The 19,544-nt window shown below is 45.8% G+C and overlaps 1 protein-coding gene across 2 annotated transcripts in view; it reads right to left on the bottom strand.

Moving 5' to 3' along the window:
* The window catches only part of EGFR (epidermal growth factor receptor), a 185,673-nt gene that overhangs the window by 32,498 nt on the left and 133,631 nt on the right, over positions 1–19,544 (bottom strand). For both annotated transcript variants that reach the window (XM_068152558.1, XM_068152559.1), the window contains exons 6-15: positions 17,031–17,149; positions 15,256–15,397; positions 14,284–14,400; positions 13,632–13,758; positions 13,459–13,532; positions 12,064–12,154; positions 10,260–10,459; positions 9,102–9,234; positions 7,650–7,749; positions 3,422–3,579 (exon numbers count right to left, since the gene is read on the bottom strand). In XM_068152558.1, coding sequence (XP_068008659.1) covers positions 3,422–3,579; positions 7,650–7,749; positions 9,102–9,234; positions 10,260–10,459; positions 12,064–12,154; positions 13,459–13,532; positions 13,632–13,758; positions 14,284–14,400; positions 15,256–15,397; positions 17,031–17,149 — 1,261 coding nt within the window. The remainder of the gene's footprint in view (positions 1–3,421; positions 3,580–7,649; positions 7,750–9,101; positions 9,235–10,259; positions 10,460–12,063; positions 12,155–13,458; positions 13,533–13,631; positions 13,759–14,283; positions 14,401–15,255; positions 15,398–17,030; positions 17,150–19,544) is intronic.

Raw genomic sequence — 19,544 nt, 5'->3', positions numbered from 1 at the left:
GGTCACTGGGCTCCCATGCAAGAATGTGGATCTGGTGTCCTGGAGAGGTTGGAAGTGTTGTACATACTGGTTCCCGGATGCACAGAGGGGCTGCACGTGTGAAGCAAACCCACTGGCTTGTTTATGGTCACAGGAGACCCATCTTGCTTGGCACTGTGCTATTCTCATCAGCTGCTCAACAGAAGGCTCAGCAAGAACCCAAGAGCTCACCCTAGCATGCTCTACCATCTGGATATGGATTTCTATGTGCGAATAGAACAGAACAGAATAGAATAGGATAAACCAGGTTGGAAAAGACCTTTGAGATCGAGTCCAACCTATCATCCAACACCATCTAATCAACTAAACCATGGCACCAAGTGCCCCATCCAGTCTCTTCCTAAACACCTCCAGTGATGGTGACTCCACCACCTCCATGGGCAGCACATTCCAGTGGCCAATCACTCTTTCTATGAAGAACTTCTTCCTAACATCCAGCCTAAATCTCCCAAGGTGCAGCTTGAGACTGTGTCCTCTTGTTCTGGTGCTGGTTGCCTGGGAGAAGAAACCAACCCCAACCTGGCTATAAACTCCCTTTAGGTAGTTGTAGAGAGCAATTAGGTCTCCCCTGAGACTCCTCTTCTCCAGGCTAAGCAACCCCAGCTCCCTCAGCCTCTCCTCACAGGGCTGTGCTCCAAACCCCTCCCCAGCTTTGTTGCCCTTCTCTGGACACGTTCCAGCAACTCAACATCTTTCCTAAACTGAGGGGCCCAGAACTGGACACAGCACTCAGGGGTGTCCTGAGAAGGATGTGAAACTATAAGACCTCACTTAATTTCAGAATGTGACTGTAGTCCCACTTATCTCTTCCTGTAATTCCTGGTTCACCATGCTAATTCATGATGGCAAGTCACCTAACAGCAAAAAGCACCTCTCTGAGAGGGGACAGTATCTGCAGTCTGAGGAATGACCAACCAGTTATTTCCCTACACCAGAAAGCAGAAACAGGAGAACTGCAGATTTTCATCAGTCCCCTTCTTTTTCCCACACAATTCCATTGACCCCACGTCTGGTGAGATAAAGTGAAAAGGTGTTTTGGAAGAAAATGACAGAGCAGCTTGTGCTGTGCAAATCCCACCTGCTGTTGTGATTAACTTCATAAGTCAAAGGAGAAACAAAGCCTCTGACAAATATCCGTGCAGGACTAAATATAACCATCTTTCTTAATGTGGAATGTTATGATGACGCTCAGCATAAGTAACCCAGGTTTTATGGAATCTAAACAATCACTGACTCCATTCCCGAGTCATTTTTCTTCTGCTTAGAGAAACCAAAAAATGTGACCTTTCTCTTATGAACTGCCTCAAGATCTTATGGATATGTCAGATGGAATCTAGCAATGGTTGTAGACTCTGAAATATCTATTTATTAGAATATTAGTGCTGTGGACAGTCCCTGAGAACTACTGCACCCTCTACTCAACATTTCCTCTAGGTGAAATGTAGGTGCTACCCCAGTGCAGACACAGCTATTTCTTTCCCAAATCCATCAAGTTTTTAGCAACTTTCTCCTCAGCTCACATTTCCTAATTTGATGAAATCAATAATCAGGTTGCTATGACTTATAGCTGTGCAGAGGGGACACACTACAACAGTGAGGTGAATTCACAGTCACAAAAAGTGAAAAACCACTGGGCTTTTTAAAGCCTTACAAGGACTTTGCCCTGCCCTTTCTTCTTATCTTTCTCAACCCAGAAAGGTTGTGGAGTCTCCATCTCTGCAGGCATTCAAAACCCACCAGAACTTGCTCCTGTGTGATTTATTCCAGGTGATCCTGCTCTATCAGGTAGGTTGGACTAGATGATCTTCAGAGACCCCTTCCAACCCCTGGGTGCTTGAGTGTCTCCAGAGAAGGGCAACAAAGCTGGTGAAGGATTTGGAGAATAGATCTTGTGAGGAGCAGCTGAGGGATCTGGGGTTGTTTAGTGTGGGGAAGAGGAGGCTGTGGGGAGACCTTTTTGCTCTCTAAAACTACATGAAAGGAGGTTGCAGCAAGGTGGGGCGCAGTCTCTTCTCCCAGTAACAAATGACAGGATGAGAGAAGTGGCCTCAAATTGCACCAGGGACGCTTTAGGTTGGATATTAGGAATTTCCCCCACCCCTCCAAAAGTGTTGTCCAGCCCTGGAGCAGGGTGCCCAGGGAAGTGGTGGAGTCCTCATCCCTGGAGGAATTTCAAAGCCCTGTAGATGTGACACTGAAGGACATGGATTATTGGTGGCTTGGCAGGGCTGGGTTAATGGTTGAACTTGATGACCTTAAAGGTCTCTTGCAACCAGAAGGATGCTGTGATTCTGTGGGAAGCCCTGATAAGCCTTGCCTGCGACTGTAACAAACACAGAGTGCACCACTGTAAATCACAGCAAACCCGCAAGGCTGTTAACAGTGCTGCCTGGGAACCAGAGCACTGAATTCACCACCAGCACATAGGAAGGGCTGTTTACTTGCTAAGTTTAGCCCTTCATCTCCTTTTCTCCATGAAGGTGGGGGCCTGGGGATTCTGCTTTCTAATGACCTGGCAGTTGAATTAACTAATATATGATTGGTTTGAATATGTTATAACTTCTCTCTTGCAACATGTATTACAGGCATATTACTGGAGGATTTTAGGTCAGACAGACCTGCAGGGTAGAGGGTAGGAGCACCAAATGTGGGCTGGGTTTTTGCTTTGAAAATACCACAGTCCAACAATCAAGTCTCAAACCCTGAAGCCTTCACCCACTGTCCTTTTCAGATCAGAAACCAAGAGAAACAACAGTTGTTAGTTATTGTCAGGTAGGTTAAATACAGTTCACTTCACAGCTTGCTAGAGGTGGCAGTTTGACAGTGCCCCCAAATGAGGACAAAAATGGTGCATACAGACTGATGCCCATTAATAGAGACACACTTAGGAGGCTGCAAGGCTGCAAGTGGCAGCATATGGAAAGAAGGAAAAATGAAAATCACTGTGGTGCCCCACTGGAACTTCTCTCCTGAAAAACGAAAGGTGCAGAGAAAAATGTGCCCCAGGGATCCCAACATCCACCAGGTGTCACTGATGTTCCTCCCAGAGCCAGAAGAACCAGCACCAAGCCAGGTGGAGGGGAAAAAACTGTAGGGCAGCACTGGTGAGAGAGTTCTGTAAAATTCCAGGAAGTTTCCTGTTTAAATCAATAAGCAAACCTGTTTCAAACCTCCCTAAAACACTTTTCTTTTTCATTTTTACTTCTGTGCAAAGGTGCAGGGTCACCAACCTTTTCCTATTTATCAGTGTCTCTCTGACCTCTCTTGCTTGCTGTTATTTCTTCTTGAAATGGGACTATCAGGGAAGAGAAAGGGCTCAGGATGAGCTGTTCCCCTATTTCTTTCCCTCCCATGTCTGCATTCAGTGAACAGTTTTACTCACCCCCGGGTACAGTTTGGATGGCAGAGCTGGCAAACAGAATTCGCATCGGCGTATTTCCAGACGAGGGTGTCGTTCTCACCCAGGACACCTGCCGGGCAGGACTTCACACAGTGAGGGCCATCTATAAAATGGGCACACTTCACGCAGTTGTCAGGGCCCTGCAAAGAGAAACAGCTTGTTTGCAATGCCCTTACATCAGACTGTTCAGCAAGAGAGTCAGAAGATCAATCTGAATGACTTCCACTGCTGGAAGCTTACAGCATCATCTGACTTTATTACCTTGCTGCCTAATGTGAGAATCACACAATCATTTTGGTTGGAAAAGACCTTTAAGATCAAGTCCAGCTGCTTCTTGAATACCTCCAGGGATGGTGACTCCACTGCTTCCCTGGGATTCCTGTTCCAATGCCTGACCACTCTTTCAGTACAGAAATTTTTCCTAATATGCAATCCAAACCTCCCCTGGTGTGACTTGAGGCCACTTCCTCTCATCCCATCACTTGGTACTAGGAAGATGACCACCGTCACCTCACCCCAGTTGCTTTCAGGAGGTTGTCCAGTTCTGGGCCCCTCAGTTTAAGAAGAACATCGAGACACTTGAACGTGTCCAGAGAAGGGCAACAAGGCTGGTGAGAGGCCTTGAGCACAAGCCCTATGAGGAGAGGCTGAGGGAGCTGGGATTGTTTAGCCTGGAGAAGAGGAGGCTCAAGGGTGACCTCATTGCCCTCTACAACTACCTGAAAGGTGGTTGTAGCCAGGAAGGGGTTGGTCTCTTCTCCCAGGCAACCAGCACCAGAACAGGGGGACACAGTCTCAAGCTGCACCAGGGGAAGTTTAGGCTCAAGGTGAGGAGAAAGTTCTTCCGAGAGAGAGTCATTAGTCATTGGAATGTGCTGCCCAGGGAGGTGGTGGAGTCACCATCCCTGGAGGTGTTCAAGAGGAGATTGGACATGGCACTTGGTGCCATGGTCTATTCATGAGGTCTGTGGTGACAGGTTGGACTCGATGATCCTCGAGGTCTCTTCCAACCTTAGTGATACTGTGTGATACTGTGATACTGTTGTAGAAAGTGAGAAGGCCTGCCTTTGGCCTCCTCTACTCCAGACTAAACAACCCCAGTTCCCTCAGCCACTCTTGTAGGATGAACCACACAAAAGGTAGTGCAGCACCTGATGTTCAAAGGTTTCTTGAGTTTCAGTGTTGCTGCTTTTTAGCCCCAGCCTTCTGCCTACTTGGAAAGCTTGTGATTTTCATTTAAATGGGGAATATTTTAGCTACACCTTGATAAGGGGTAAGATCACAACCAGGGGGAGGCATCTGCTGCCTAATGCAATCTACCATTGTATGATTTAAAACGCTGGACCTGGATCTGCAGACACCTCCCTCAAGTACTGGCCTCAAATCATTATTTCCTTAGTGTCTCAGCATGGGTTCTTCCCTCTGTTAGGGAGAAGAAGGGAAACATGGAGGCAACCCAAGGAGTCCATGTGTTGGTATTTTTTATTTGAGAAGCACACCAGGAATCATACATGGAATGGGCTGCCCAGGAAGGTGGAGGAGTCACCATCCCTGGAGGTCTTCAAAAAACATGTAGACATGGCACTTTGGGACATGGTTTAGTGAGCATGGTGGTTGGACTCAATCATCTTAAAGGTCTTTTCCAACCAAAACGTTTCACAACTCCTTCAGCTGGTGTTTAAAGACATTGCCTTTGGTCATTTTTGCCAGAACTGTTTTTATTCAGACTGTAAAAGCACCAGGAATGCCCTAATTATTCTAAGGTAGAGGAACCAGAAATACTGGGTCAAATTCTGGTCTGGACAAAAACCGGACCAGACCTGCAGTGCTAGTTTCAGTGGGACTACAGTAAGATATGCTACAGGAAGATTATTTTAATTACTGTAATGTCTAAGGGCCACTATAATAGACTGATTACTAGATGCTGGGCAAATATGGGACAAGGAGGTGGTCACTGCCTAAAAGAGGTCAGAATGTTAATATCCCTGAGGCCACGGTGGTCTAACTTACAAGGGAGGGTGGAAATGCTTTACATTACTGAGCAGTGACTCTTTAGACTGATGATGGTTAAGGGTCAAATGCTTAGTGGCTGCTGGGGGTGGCAAGGAGTGTTCAATGAGTTGGGTTAAGTAGCACAGAAGAGGAGCTGTGATTGAAGCAGAAAAACAGAACCATAGAATCATTAAGGTTGGAAAATACCTTTAAGACCATCAAGTCCAACTGTCAACCCCACACCATCATGCCCACTAAACCATGGCCCCAAATGGTCATGTCTATGTGGATTTTGAACACCTCCACGGATGGTGACTCTAACACAGTATCACAGTATCGCCAAGGTTGGAAGAGACCTCAAAGATCATTGAGTCCAACCTGTCACCACAGACCTCATGAATAGACCATGGCACCAAGTGCCACATCCAATCCCCTCTTGAACACCTCCAGGGACAGTGACTCCACCACCTCCCTGGGCAGCACATTCCAATGACGAATGACTCTCTCCGTGAAGAACTTTCTCCTCACCTCGAGCCTAAACTTCCCCTGGTGCAGCTTGAGACTGTGTCCCTTTGTTCTGGAGCTGGTTGCTAGAGAGAAGAGACCAACCCCTTCCTGGCTACAACCACCTTTCAGGTAGTTGTAGAGAGCAATAAGATCTCCCCTGAGCCTCCTCTTCTCCAATGGCACCTCCCATGGCAGCCTGTTTCAATGCCTGACCACTTTTTCAGTAAATACATTTTTCCTAATATCCAACCTAAATCTCCCCTGGTGCAACTTGAGACCATTTCCTCTCATCCCACTGCTAGTTACTTGGGAGAATAAGCCAACACACACCTCACTAGCCTCCTTTCAAAGAGCTGTATGGAGTGAGAGGGTCTCTCCTCAGCCTTCTCTTGTCCAGGCAAAACCACCCCAGGTCCCTTAGCTGTTTCTCACAGGACCTGTTCTTCAGACCCTTTTCCAGCTTTGTTGCCCTTCTCTGGACACGCTACAGCACCTTAACGTCATTGCAGTGGGAGCCCCAAAACTGAACCCAGTACTCAAGCTGTGGCCTCACCAGTGCCGAGTACAAGGGCATAATCACTTCCTTGGTCTTGCTGCCCGCACTGCTCCTGATACAATCCAGATTTCATTTTAATTAACAGAAGAAAAAATAAAAATACAAGTTTTATCTGATTGAAAGGAAATGATTTTGCACTGCTGGCAAACTGGACAGCTCAAAACACACAAAAAAGTATTCTCAAAATTGAACAACATCAAATTTGAGGATGACTCTGGGTGACTAGCAAGACTATGCTGTGCTGACTAATGTAGAAAGAGCTTTTGTGTGAGTTTGGAATATTTAAACAAGTTTGAATTCTTTTTTTTTTTTTTTTAATTTTATTTTGATTGCCTTTCTTGGAACTTAACTTGCACCTGCAATTACTTTAACCCAGGTGTTTACTGTAACCTTGCTAGAGGATGGAGCACAGTTTTAAGTAAACATTGTTTCCTGCATATTTTCCAGGGAACATTTGGGTTTTGACCACAATTTTATTGTGGCTTTTCAAACAGGCAAGAAGATAGTGGGTTGAGCCATTATTTTAATCATTTCCCCCCCTCTCTCTGAACAAGGACATTTGATTTGTGAAGCCAGCTTGGCAGTTCAGTAGCTCCACATTCCTGACCTCTTTGATGGATGTGCCTGTTTGATTTTTGCTTGTAAAAAGACACAAAAAAGAAAGCCCCTACAATTTCTGTCACTGTGGATGACATGTATCATGGGCGACAACAAAAAAAAGTAACACTCTCAGGCTTCCTCTCCTGTTTCATGCCCCTGCCTCTCCTCCCATGCCCCTAGATCTTGAACTTCTAACCCCTCATATCTCAATTTAAGCTTGAGGATAGATTTAGACTAGGTATTAGGAAGAAATTCTTTACAGTTAGGGTAGTAAGACACTGGGACAGTTTGCCCAGGGAGGCTGTGGATGCCCCCCTCCCTGGAAGAGGCCAGGTTGGAAGAGGCCTTGAGCAAATTGGTCTAGTGGAAGGTGTCCCTGTCCATGGTAGGGGGTTGGAACTAGATGATCTTTAAGGTCCCTTCCAACCCTAACCATTCTATGAATCTATGAATTCCATCTTGGAGAAGGGTAAATGAGACCTCAAGATTATCTCAACAGAGGAAACATGTTAAAGCATGGACTGAGGAGGTTTGCTAAACTGAATCTGCTCTTACAGGTCCAGTGCAGGTTGCGTTGTATGCGGTGGAGTTTTGCACCAGGCACTCTGGGTGGCAGGGGAGGCACTTTGAGTCCTTTTCAAACTCTCTTGGCTCCCTGGAAAACAACAAAAAGGGAGAAATAATTAAACCCCAGGGTTATTAGTGAGTGATACACTGTGCTCATCTCTCCTTTTCCAATTTAAACAGATTGAGGTGATGGTACCAAGACAGGAGAAGGTATGGAGAGGACCCTCCTGGCTGCACCAGTAGTACTTGCTCAGTGCAACTAAAAAGAGATAAGAATAAGGGAAGTTTGGTTGATGTGGCACTCCAGATTACACACTACAAATTAGTTTACGTTCCCTTTTAAGCTAGCAACACAGAACATTCTCTCCAAAGGCTTTTAAGTGGTAGTGATGCAGAGAGATCAGCAAACCCAGTTCAAGCAATTCCAAGTCTCCAAATAATAATTAGAAGAGTTAACCAGAAATGCACCAATAATTAAATTCATGCCCTCCCTCCAGCACACAATGAATCATTAAAATATGAAAGTTGGGAACAGATGGTTTCAATAGCAATAAAGCTGTTCCACTTCAAGTAATGGTGTTATTAATTAAACTAAATCTACCCATCACTTGACGCACAAATACCCAGATCTGCCCTTCAGGTCATAAGAGCTGCTAGAGGGAATTCACCTACTAAAAAGACAGCTGCTGAACTGCAAGTTGCCAGAGAAATACAAACACGAGGGTCATCAGCCTCCTCCCAAGCACCTGCTTTACACTTGTGATTTTTCAAAGTCAGACTTGGAAAGACTTATTAAAAAGTTCCTGTCCTTCTCCACACTGGATGTGCCTTCGCCACCTTCATCACCTGCTGACCTGACTGAACAGCCCAGCCACGGCCTGAGCAAGGCTGAAGCAATAATTGTGCCTGACACTGCTGGTCCCGGTTCTGTGCAGATCAAAGTTCTTCCCTTGACTGTTGCTTTGCAAGAGTGAGCTGCTCACCTCAGTGAAGATAAGAGTCCCCTTGCAGCAAGGAAGCCTGCCAAGCAGTGAAGCCCTGATTCCAGGGGTGACTGAGCTCCCAGTGACTGCAAACAGTTCCAGCTCTTGCCTGATGTCCTTCACATGGATTTTCACCAGTGCTTTAAGCTCCTTCATATCTTACGGGAAGGAAGTGTAAGGCTTAGCCTCCCTATGCCTGTGGGTAGTCTCCTCTTGGGCTTAAGGAGATATTCCCTTAACAGCCACCATGGCAGGTGCAACCTCCTAAGTTATGCTGAATGGAGAAGGATACTGAACCTCAGGTAGAAACCATGTTCACACAACATATCTGCAAAGCTGGTGAAATCCCAAGCAACCAAACACCCTGGGTTTTGATTTCTTGCTACCTACAGCTTGCTTTAAACATCCAATCCCCCAAACCGTCACCAAATCCTCAAGCACTCCTCAGACACCGTACCCTTGCAGGATGTTGCACTGTTTCACACACTCCTTCTGGCGGTCAAAAAACCTGCAGGAGAAGCAGTGGAAGGGGCCTGGGCCCCAGCAGCCCACATCTGAGCACAGGGGGTCACAAACATGCCTGGCAGCAGCTGGGAAAGAGAGAGAGAAAAAAAGACATAAACATCAAAGCAGGAAACAGGGCAAACACAGCACTACTAGTGACTCCATCCTGACCAATCAGTTTCTCCAACCTCTTCCAAAGCAGATGTGAATGGTCTTGGCAGCATAGAAGAGGGACAACCATGCTTCTCTTAATTCTCAAAGCTTGAAGAGTGAGTGACTTCTGGCCTTGTGAAGCAAGAACAAGCTCCTCTGTGACAGCTTAACAGCCATATCATAAAGCTGAACCAGTACCAGCCTGAGAGAGATGGGGATGTTCATTCTGGGGAAGAGAAGGCTCCAGGGTGACTTTATTGCAGCCTTTTTGGTACTTAAAGCAGACTAATGATGATTTTTTATCAAGGCCTGTAGTGACAGGACAAGGAACAACTATTTGCAACTGAAAGACAGTAGGTTTAGATTGGCTAGAAGGAAGAAATAGTTATGTATGATGCCTGGTGAAACACTGGAACAAGTTGCCCAGAGAAACTATGGATGCCTGGATGTACTCAAGACCAGGTTGCAACCTGATGTAGCAAAAGTTGTACCTGCCCAAGGCAGGTGGGTTGGAGTAGATGATCTTTGAAGGTCCCTTTCAACCCAAACCCTTTCATGATTCTATGATCAATTTCCAAAACATGAGCAATTCATATTCTGCAAAAAGAAATGATTATCAGACCACCCAGGGACCACTGCAGACAGCAGCACCATGGTTGAACAGAAGCTTTGAATTTGTGAAAAAAGTCCAATGTTTGGAGTTAGCTTCTGTGTCCTTCAACCTGTATGGATTCATTATAGCCACAGTAGTGAAGCAGCTTTTTCCTATCTGCTAGACCACATCCTTGGTGGGAAAAAACCCATAAATCCCACTATTCCATTATCACCTTCATTAAAGCAGTATCACTGGCAAATTTTGCAGCCAGGTGAACAGAAAGAAAAAGGCCTAGCTAGAATTAGTCTTCCACTTCAAAAGGAGCTTCCACAAGGAGCAGGAAGGCAGTGCTGACTGACTTACCACACTCATTTTTATTCCTGTTCTGTATAATCTTTGTTTTCTGGCTCTGAGTAGCAAACAGGCTGCGCCAGTCCATGGTGTCAGCATAGCAGAGGTTCTTGTTCTTCATAATGGCAACATCTCCATCACTGATTTCCTTGAGGGAGCGCAGCCCTAAGGACTGTATTTTCAAGTTAACAACAGCAAGAGAATACTGGCCACTGAAGTGGAGATGGAGAGAAACAGGACACATGGAAGAAAAGAAAATTAGTAAGCAGAATTTTACTCAGCATGTTCCCCTTTTGCTTTTCAAACTGAACTGAGTTTTTTTCAAGCAAAATGCTGCTCAGCCCTCTGAGCTTAACATCTGGTACACAACATACCTGTTGTAAAACAACTGCAATATCTCCTACCCGGTCACCTGTGTCCTAGGCTGCATCAGAGGAAGTGTGACCAGCAGGACAGGGGAGGTGATTCTCCCCCTCTACTCTGCTCTTGTGAGACCCCATTGGCAGTACTGTGTCCAGTTCTGAGGCCCCCAACACAAGAAGGACATGGAACTGTTGGAGTGGGCCCAGAGGAAGCCACAAAAAATGATCAGAGGGCTGGAGCACCTCCCCTATGGAGACAGGCTGAAAGGGCTGTTCAGCCTGGAGAAGAGAAAGCTCCAGGGAGAGCTCATAGCAGTCTTTCAGTACCAGAAAGGGGCTACAAGAAAGGTGGGGAGGGACTCTTTACAAGGGCTTGTAGTGACAGAATGAGAGAGAATGAATTTAAGCTTGAGGAGAGTAGATTTAGACTGGATGTCAGGAAGTAATTCTTTACAGTGAGGGTTGTGACACACTGGAACAGGTTGCCCAGGGAAGTTGTGGGTGTCTCCTCTATGGAGGTTTTCAAGGCCAGGTTGGATGAGGCCCTGAGCAAGCTGCTCTAGTGGAAGGTGTCCCTGCCCATGGTAGGGGTGTTGGAACTATGTGATCTTTAAGGTGTCTTCCAACCCAAACCATTCTGATACCTGGCTTTGAATGGGCTTTATAAGCTAAATCTGGCAGGACACATGTACTTTGTCAAGTACATGATGTGCAGCAATGGTTGTAAAGATTATTTTGTGCTTGTCCATCAGGCCCATCCTTCCTCTTGAAGTAAGGAGGGTTCTGGATGCACTGTTGGTGTCCACACTGCTTGGCAGCCACAGTCTTTATTCCTAACTAACCAGCTACCTCAAATTCCAAAGTGCTTCTAATCACATTGTAGCTTGTCCCAGACTGCAAAGAGCACTCTCTGTCTGGCTTGCACTTCCAAGGCTGGTAATGGGGAGACCCTGGTCTTGAGAGCAGGCTCAGGGCAGCTTTCCACACACCACGCAGAGCTGAGAATCTCATCTGCCCAAGGGACGTTATCTACAGTAACAAAGATGGTGCTCTACTCCTCACAGGTTTGTTTTTTCCAGTTTTGCATCAGCTTTGGGACACCTGAATCTCATACCACTTACAGAATCATAGAATCATTAAGGCTGGAAAAGATCTCTACCATCATGAAGCCCAAACATCAACCCAAGACCACCATGCCCACTAAACCATGCCCTGGAAGGCCCATTTTTTAACACCTCCAGGGATGGGGATTCAGCTACCTCCTTGGGGAGCCTGTTCCAGTCTTTGGGAACCCTTTCAGTGAAGAAGTTTCTTCACTGAATCCAATCTAAACCACACCTGCTGCAACTTGAGGCCATTTCCTCTTGTCCTATCTCTTGTTCCCTTGGGGTGCTCAGACAAGCACAGCTCTAACCAGTTTCTTTTACAATTGCCCTGGCACAAGGTTTACTTACTGTTGCTTGGTTCTGCCTCGTATAATCTCCAGATTTTCAAAAGCATAGAGATCAGTAGCATTATCAGGCCAAGCCTGAATCAACAAAAAACCTGAAATGGAGAAAAGAAGATTAAAAAATAATAATAACAAATCCATGGTCAGTATTGGCAGCAGAACCTCCTCCTTGAGCTCCTCCTGCTCCAGGAGAAGGCGCTTGTGCTTATCTGAGAATCTCCAAGTGAAACATGACATTTTATGGAACAGGGAGATATTTTTAAGCCCCATTTTATAAACAGTTTACTTTTTAGCCCACCACGAGGGCTTAGGAACGTAAGAGATGAGTGTGTCAGTGGGCTGCACATCCTGCCACAGCCACCAGTGATGATGGCTCTGGCCAGCAGATACAAGACCTGGGGCTCTTCAGCCTGAAGAAGAGCAAACAGGGGGCATCTTACCAATGCTGATCAATATCTAAAGGGCAGAGGTCATGAGGATGGGATTGGGCTCTATTCAGTGGTGCCCAGTGATAGGACAAATGCCAGTGGATACAAACTAGAGCAGAGGACATTTCACTTGAACTTAAGGAAAAACTTCTTTCCCATGAGGGTGCTGGAGCCCTGAAACAAGCTGCCCAGAGAGGCTGTGGAGTCTCCTTCTCTAGAAACTTTTGAAACACACCTGAACACGATCCTGTGCAACCTATTTTAGCAGAGGCGACCTCTGGAGATGCCTTTCAACCCCCCACCACTCTGTGATTCTGTGTCCCTGATTCTGTGATACCCCTGCTATGCTGAGGGGAACCAGGCAGGTAAAAGAGAGAAAAAAGAAGGGAAGTGGACTTGCATCTGCAAACTTATCTCTGATGTTACACTCCTAATGGGCTGGACAAAATTACTTGTAATTGATACTTGGTGTGAGATGATGGCTGAGCACTCCACTGGCCGCGTGGAGACACACTGACTCCAAGGAAGAGCTCTTCAGGCTGAAGAGGGTGTCTCCATGAGGATGATGCAAGACACTGAGCACACTTCCTAAGGAGCTGCTGAAAGGTTTTCCCCAAATAGAAACATATTTGGCTTTTTTTAGCTGGAGTGGCACGCCTCCGCATCACCACTTACTTCTTGGGTGGCTGAGGGATCTCCTCTGCTTTTACTCTTTGCTCATGCTGTCAGTTCAGCAGAAGGGATGGTCTGGCCAAACCACACACCTTGGATAGAAGACTAGTATGTGTTGTGTGGATGTAACACTGGTGAGGCACTGCTGACCACCTTTGTGAAGAGTGACCTCTAGCAGCTCAGAGACAGAAGTTATTTCCTTGTGTTTCTCTTCAGATGCTTAAAACTTTCCATCCTCTTCCTTTGTGTTTTCGGCAGCACCAGCCAGAAAACATCTCTGCTTAAAACTCACTACTAACCTGATATTTCTTTGACTGTTTTGAAGACATCCAACTTCCTGGGGTCCAGGGGTAGGGTCTTTGTGAAGGCATCACTGAAACAAAGAGAATAACAAATAGGTGAAAAAATGGCTCAGCCTGAATTTCTCCCCAGCCCCTCTCCTCCAGTACTACTTGACCATCAGGCAACTCACCCAAGAAATGCAACTGGGAGAATGCTGACATCCCCGTTGATCTTGGTACAGTTTTTGAAGGAGTCAATGTTTGTGGCATTTATGGAGAGGATCCCTTTCAGTTCCCCTATTCCGATGCCGTTGCACACTGTTCAACATGATATGAACATCAGGGCAGAGAAGAGTCAAGTTTGGTCACATTGAAGGGAATAAACATGAAGATGCCACTAGTCCATATGGTCAAACTCACCACTCTGACTTTCACAGACCTTTTGTCTACTTTTGCTTTTCAGAAAGCACCAAAAGATAACCACTTCCCACCTGTGCAGCTTTGGTGAGCTCTGCACAGAGGCTCTGGCACAATCCCTTCCCTTTCTCTGTCCCACATTCATTTTACTGCCCTTGATGGGATACTAGGAAGAAAATGGAGAAGGCTGATATGCAACATACACACACACAGAGCACAGTTTATCTGCTCTACTTGTGGTGTATCCCAGTTGGAGAACGTGCTCCGCAGCCATGCTTCCTGAGCAAGCCACTTGTCAGATCTCCCAAGTGTCACTGGAGTTTTATATTGAATTCACACTCAGTTACAGTCAGAAGTCCATATACTTTTTCTAATAAGTTACTCATCATCTCAAAGCCTTACTGGCTTATTCTATGCTTTTCATACCTTTGCTGCACAGCCCATCACACTTCTTACACTTCCGAACACCGTTTTCCTCCACTTCGTAAGTATCAGTATTGCATGAGCGAACGCAGGAGCCGTGGTCTGTCACCACATAGTTATCTGGAAAAAAATCAAGGATACAGAGGTCATTGGGGTACAAGAGGGATGTGTTGGGGGCTGCAGAGGCACATCAAAACTAGGAGGAAAAAGTGGGATTGGACTTGTGTCACACTCAGCAAAGCACAGACATTAATTCTGAATTCTCACAAATGTCCTTTGAAGGCTGATGGGCACACAGGGCTGTCACCATTTGACAGAGAGGGGGAATGGTCACAGAAGGATAAAACAACACTGCCAAGGTCAGGCTGTGCAGCAGGGCCCATAACTGGGATCAATACATGACTCTTCTGATCCCGGCTGGGATCAATACATGACTCTTCTGATCCCTCACCTGCACTCTCTCTCCTGGGCTAAGGACCAGGCAGGGCAAAAGTCAACCTCAGAAAGAGATACCAGCTCTGTGTGCTGAACCCACTCTTGATGGGTTCCAAAAACACAAATGTGGAACAGCATGAGAGAAAAAGCACGGATCCATAGAGGAAGCCATGATGACAGGTCTTGAGAGAGTGTTTAAACCAATTACTTTCTACCAGTCCAACTAAGAACCAGTCAAGAATTGATACAGCTTTGGCAATCCACAGGATTGATCCTCTGTGGCTGTTGCTTCGATGATTCTCATATGACGTTTTTCTCCCCATCAGGAGAAAAACCTTCCAAAATCTAAAAGCTATGGTTAAAAATCAGGGAAGATGATGGAGGCAGACAGTTTGAAGATACTGTCTTCTTTGGCAAGAAGAAACTAAGCAGATTAAGAAAGTGCTCTTTTGTAACCCACAGTGTCACAGGACACAGGTCCCTTCCCACCTGTTTCCAGTCCCCTACTTCCTCTGCTGTTGCAACCTGAAATGAACTTACGTGGACATTCTCTCACACAAGTGGCTCCAAAGCTGTATTTTCCATCAGGGTTGACATCCATCTGGTAAGTGGTGGGGTTATAGAGGACCAGAGGGGGACACGTATCCTTGCACGTGGCATCGTCCCGAAACTTGCGGCAAGCCTGTCATTGAAAACCAGTCCCTGTTAAACCACCTTCTCCTTGAAAAGGGACACCAGCTTCAAATTAGCTCTTGGAAAACACTGATGGGCTCATCTGCTTCCTGATGAGCTCTAGTGGAAACCCCAAGCAGCTACAGGGATGGTTCCTCACACTTTGAAGGTGAAAGGTTGCTTCAGGTCAGGCAACTGAGTTTAATATGTGAAAGGAAAAGGAGAACATGAGGTCTTCTTGTTCTGAACAAGAAACCATGGCACTCTGGTGCAGAGCTGCTGGAATTCAGGACCAAATTTGCATGCCTTAGAAGAATTTCCCCTACAAGCAGTAACCAGATCAAGACAAACAGTTCTTCTTGTGGCCATTTTTTAATAAATCAAATCAAGTCCTTTCCTGCTGATTGCTGACTTTTCTGTATAAATATTAAACAGAATCCATTACACTTGGCTGCAGGTAATGAACAATTTAGTAGGGATTCATAGATTCATAGAATGGTTCAGGTTGGAAGGGATCTTGAAGGTCATCCAGTTCCAACCCCCCTGCCATGGGCAGGGACACCTTCCACTAGAATTAGTTGCTTAAGACCTCATCCAACCTGGTCTGGAACACCTCCAGGGGAGGGACAAGTTGGTTCTTCCAATCTAATTCTGCATTAAATTAATAATCACTTCCATCCCCCCCCCCCCTTTTTTTTTTCTTCCTTGGCTTTTCACATGAAAGAGGCTAAGTCCTTGTGAGCCAGTAAGGGCATTAGAGACACACAAGGCATGCAGACAACAGCATCAAAACCCTGACTGGATGGGTTGGGGTATAGTTAAAACCACAGCGTACGCCACCCCCCTAAAGCTCTTGTACAAAAGCAATGGGATGGTTGTGTTTCCTAAAGCAGCTCCATTTGCTTCTTCTTCCAGCCCAGGCTCCCCTAAACACAGTGCTTTTGTGCCAAGTGAAAAACCAGAAAGCAAAATCTTGCCTGAAATTCAATTAAATGCAAAAAGAAAATGTAAAGATCCATCATATCTTACTCCCTTTACAAATTCTTATAAGGAATACAAGGCAAAGCTCTGCTGGCACAGAAAACCACTGCACAGTGGTGGCAACTGAGGACCTGGGGACCTGCCTACATGGGGAACCTGCCCTACAGCAAACGCTTAGCTGCTCTGCAACAATCTTAAGCTCACTGAGCTCTCAAAGGTACTGAGGCTCATTTAGGATACACTAAGAATTCCACCTGCAGAGTCAGTCAAGACCAGCTCAGAGTGCTGTGAATTACTGAAAGAGTGATTGGGCATTGGAACAGGGTGTCCAGAGGGGTGGCAGAGTCACAGGCCCTGAAGCTGTTCAAGAAACATGTATATGTGGCACTTCAGAACATGGTTTAGTGGGCATGGTGGTGTTGGGGTGACAGTTGGACTTGATCATCTTAGACGTCTTTCCCAACTGAATTAATTCTACACTTCTCTAAGTTCATGTTCTCATCCCTCTCATCAACCACTCATGCAGAAAAGTCCTGGAGCAGCCTGATCAGCATCCCTCAGAGGCCTTCTTGGATGGAAGAAGGCTGGAGGATGTGCAGCTGTAAGCCTGCTTTGCTGTGCCAGGGACTGAAGCAGTACTGGGGGTGATGTAGCATCGTTACCAGGCAGTCACTCTCCCGAGGTCCTGTGCACCCTGCAGCACACTGGTTGTGGCAGCAGTCACTGGGCACCTTGCCCCTGCACCGGCCAGAGCACTGCTGGGCACAGATGACTTTTGTTACTGGAAGACACAAGAATGAAAAGCACAAACATCAGGAGCGAAGAATGTTTAAGCTGTACGTGTAGCAATGAGATCAAGAAATATGAAGCAAAGGTTTGGTGCGGGATTGTGCTAGATTTTCCCCACAGGGTGAGTATTCTGTCCTTATACAAGGCCAAAGTTTGGGAAGGCTGGGGCTGGTGTACATAGTGGCAAGAAGGGGTTGTGTTCATCTTGGCTCTTGTGAGGTGCTAATCACTCTGGTTCCAGCCAGCAAAACATGACCTGCTTAGAATGAGCATCTGGATCCCTGTATATACATGAATTAAAAAACACCTCTCTGGAGTCACTGCATCTTACAGAGCAGGATCTGTTTTGTTGTGTTGAGAGAATCTGCCATTATCAGTGCTAGATTTGGGAAAAACAACATATCAGGAAAACTTCAGGACCCCACTAACTGCACATTTTTTATGTAGTGTTGGGGTCCCTTCAACACATTTATAAATACTGCTGAAACTTGCAGAGAGCAGGGAGACCCACTCAGCAATCTGACTTTATATGTCTGTCTGTATCTGTCTTCAGGCTTCAATTCCTTGGCTAAATTTTATCTTCATTACTCATCTCCCACAGGCTTTGCACCAGTGCAACAACCCAGAGGAAGAACTGGCCCTGAGTCAGCTTTTTGCAGGCAAGCAGAAACTGCCTCCAACACTTTATTGAGAACTGGGAGATCATCTCAATTTGAGTATCAGAGAAAACGACAATCAGCCAGCGTGTGTTTATACCAGACTCCCAAAATGGGATTGTTTGTTCCCTGCAAATAAATTACTGATCCACACATCCTGACATTGGACCTGGGAGACATTTGATGGCTAATCCACTGCTTACAGCATCCTGAGCATTTCAGCTGAGTGCTACATTAACTGTTATCAGCTTCACAGTTGGCACAAATGAGTTACAATATTATCAGGAATTCCTCTAACTCCAAACCAGATGGTTGTTAATTAACAGAAAATTATTGGAAAATGCAGCCTGCAGCAGGGGGTTTTAAAAAGCCTTACTCCCCATCTTTTTCTTTCACACACTTTTGTATCCAAACTGTATTATTTCATTTTTTGCCCTTGCAATTCTATGAGCAAGATGTTGTATTTTCAAGGAGAAAAAGGTTATATCCACAAGAGGCATTGGCTTCTCTGATAGCAACTCCTCCATTCAACTAGAAACAAGGGGATAAAAGGCACATTGTTCTACACAAACAGCATTTTGATATCATTTTTTTCCTCATAAGCATTAGTAGGGGAGTAAAAGGGCTCGTCACTTTGATAGCTAGTGACTGGGGCTTCCTGCTGGAAACAGGGATCATGGCAAACATTTATGTTTCACACAGAATATCCCACGTTTGTTGAAGGAGAAAGACACGTATAACCCCAAACTTTCCCACACAGGGAAATGTGGGATGCATTTTCAGTTGGCCAGATTCTCAAATGTCTGGAGAGGACAGCCAGAGCCTGCAAGGGTTTTAGTTTTATGCACTCCTAGTCATCCTCCCAAAGCCAGAGTTTCTAAATGCTGGAAGCTCACAGGGCTGAGAACCTGAGGTTTTGCAAGCTCCTGAGACAGCTGTGCAGTCTCGAGTGTGGGGACAGACCTGGGAAGGGCTTTGTGTGGGCAGCCACAGTCCATCTCAAGAGCCAAACTGCAGAGCTGACTGGAAAAACCTAAAGCTGATACTGAATGAAGAGAGAAAAGCTCTAAGTTCTTTTTTACTTAAGCTCTAGAAGCTGTGCAGGTTTGGGCTAATGCTTGTAAGCAAGGAACATAGGTTTAGGCAATTCTTTGCAGTGGAAACCCAAAGTTGCTGCTTCCATTTGAGATATGCTTAGATCAGTTGTCTTTCCACTGAACATTGCAAAACTCAAAGAACTAGAGCACATTTCCCCACTTATTACAGAAAAAGGAAATAATGAAGTAGAGAAACAATTTGAGTTGCTCTTCCTCCTCACTTTTACTTCAGGGAAAACCAAGCCTTGCAACACTTACATCACTTCTAAGCAGACCTTCCAGTCACTCTCTGAACACCAGGCGAGCATCTTGCCTTCAAAATTTCAAAGTGAAGCACAGGCAGCCAAACTGAACAACCTCCCAGTTGCCAAATAGTCCCATTTACAAGTTAAAAAATGGCTAGATTTTTTGAGAGCCTTCCAAAGGCCCTCCCAGTACAGTATGTAGTGTGATGACCCATGCAAAAGTGGCACCTTTTGTGTTTACAAAAGAAATCCACGGGACTTCCAAGCAGAGGAATTAAAGCCAGCTAAAATTAGGTTATGCTGTTGCTCCTAGCAGCAGAAATTAATTCAAAGTGTTGTTCACTGGCTTGCAGAATGGCTCTGTGGGAAACAGCAGGAGGGCAGACAAT

Source organism: Melanerpes formicivorus, unplaced genomic scaffold (assembly GCF_026170545.1).
Source record: "Melanerpes formicivorus ecotype bairdi unplaced genomic scaffold, bMelFor1.0.p_v2 SCAF_24, whole genome shotgun sequence".
NCBI classification, from domain to species: Eukaryota; Metazoa; Chordata; class Aves; order Piciformes; family Picidae; genus Melanerpes; species Melanerpes formicivorus.
Note: the sequence above shows the minus strand (reverse complement) of the source record. Positions and strands in the feature narration are given on the sequence as shown.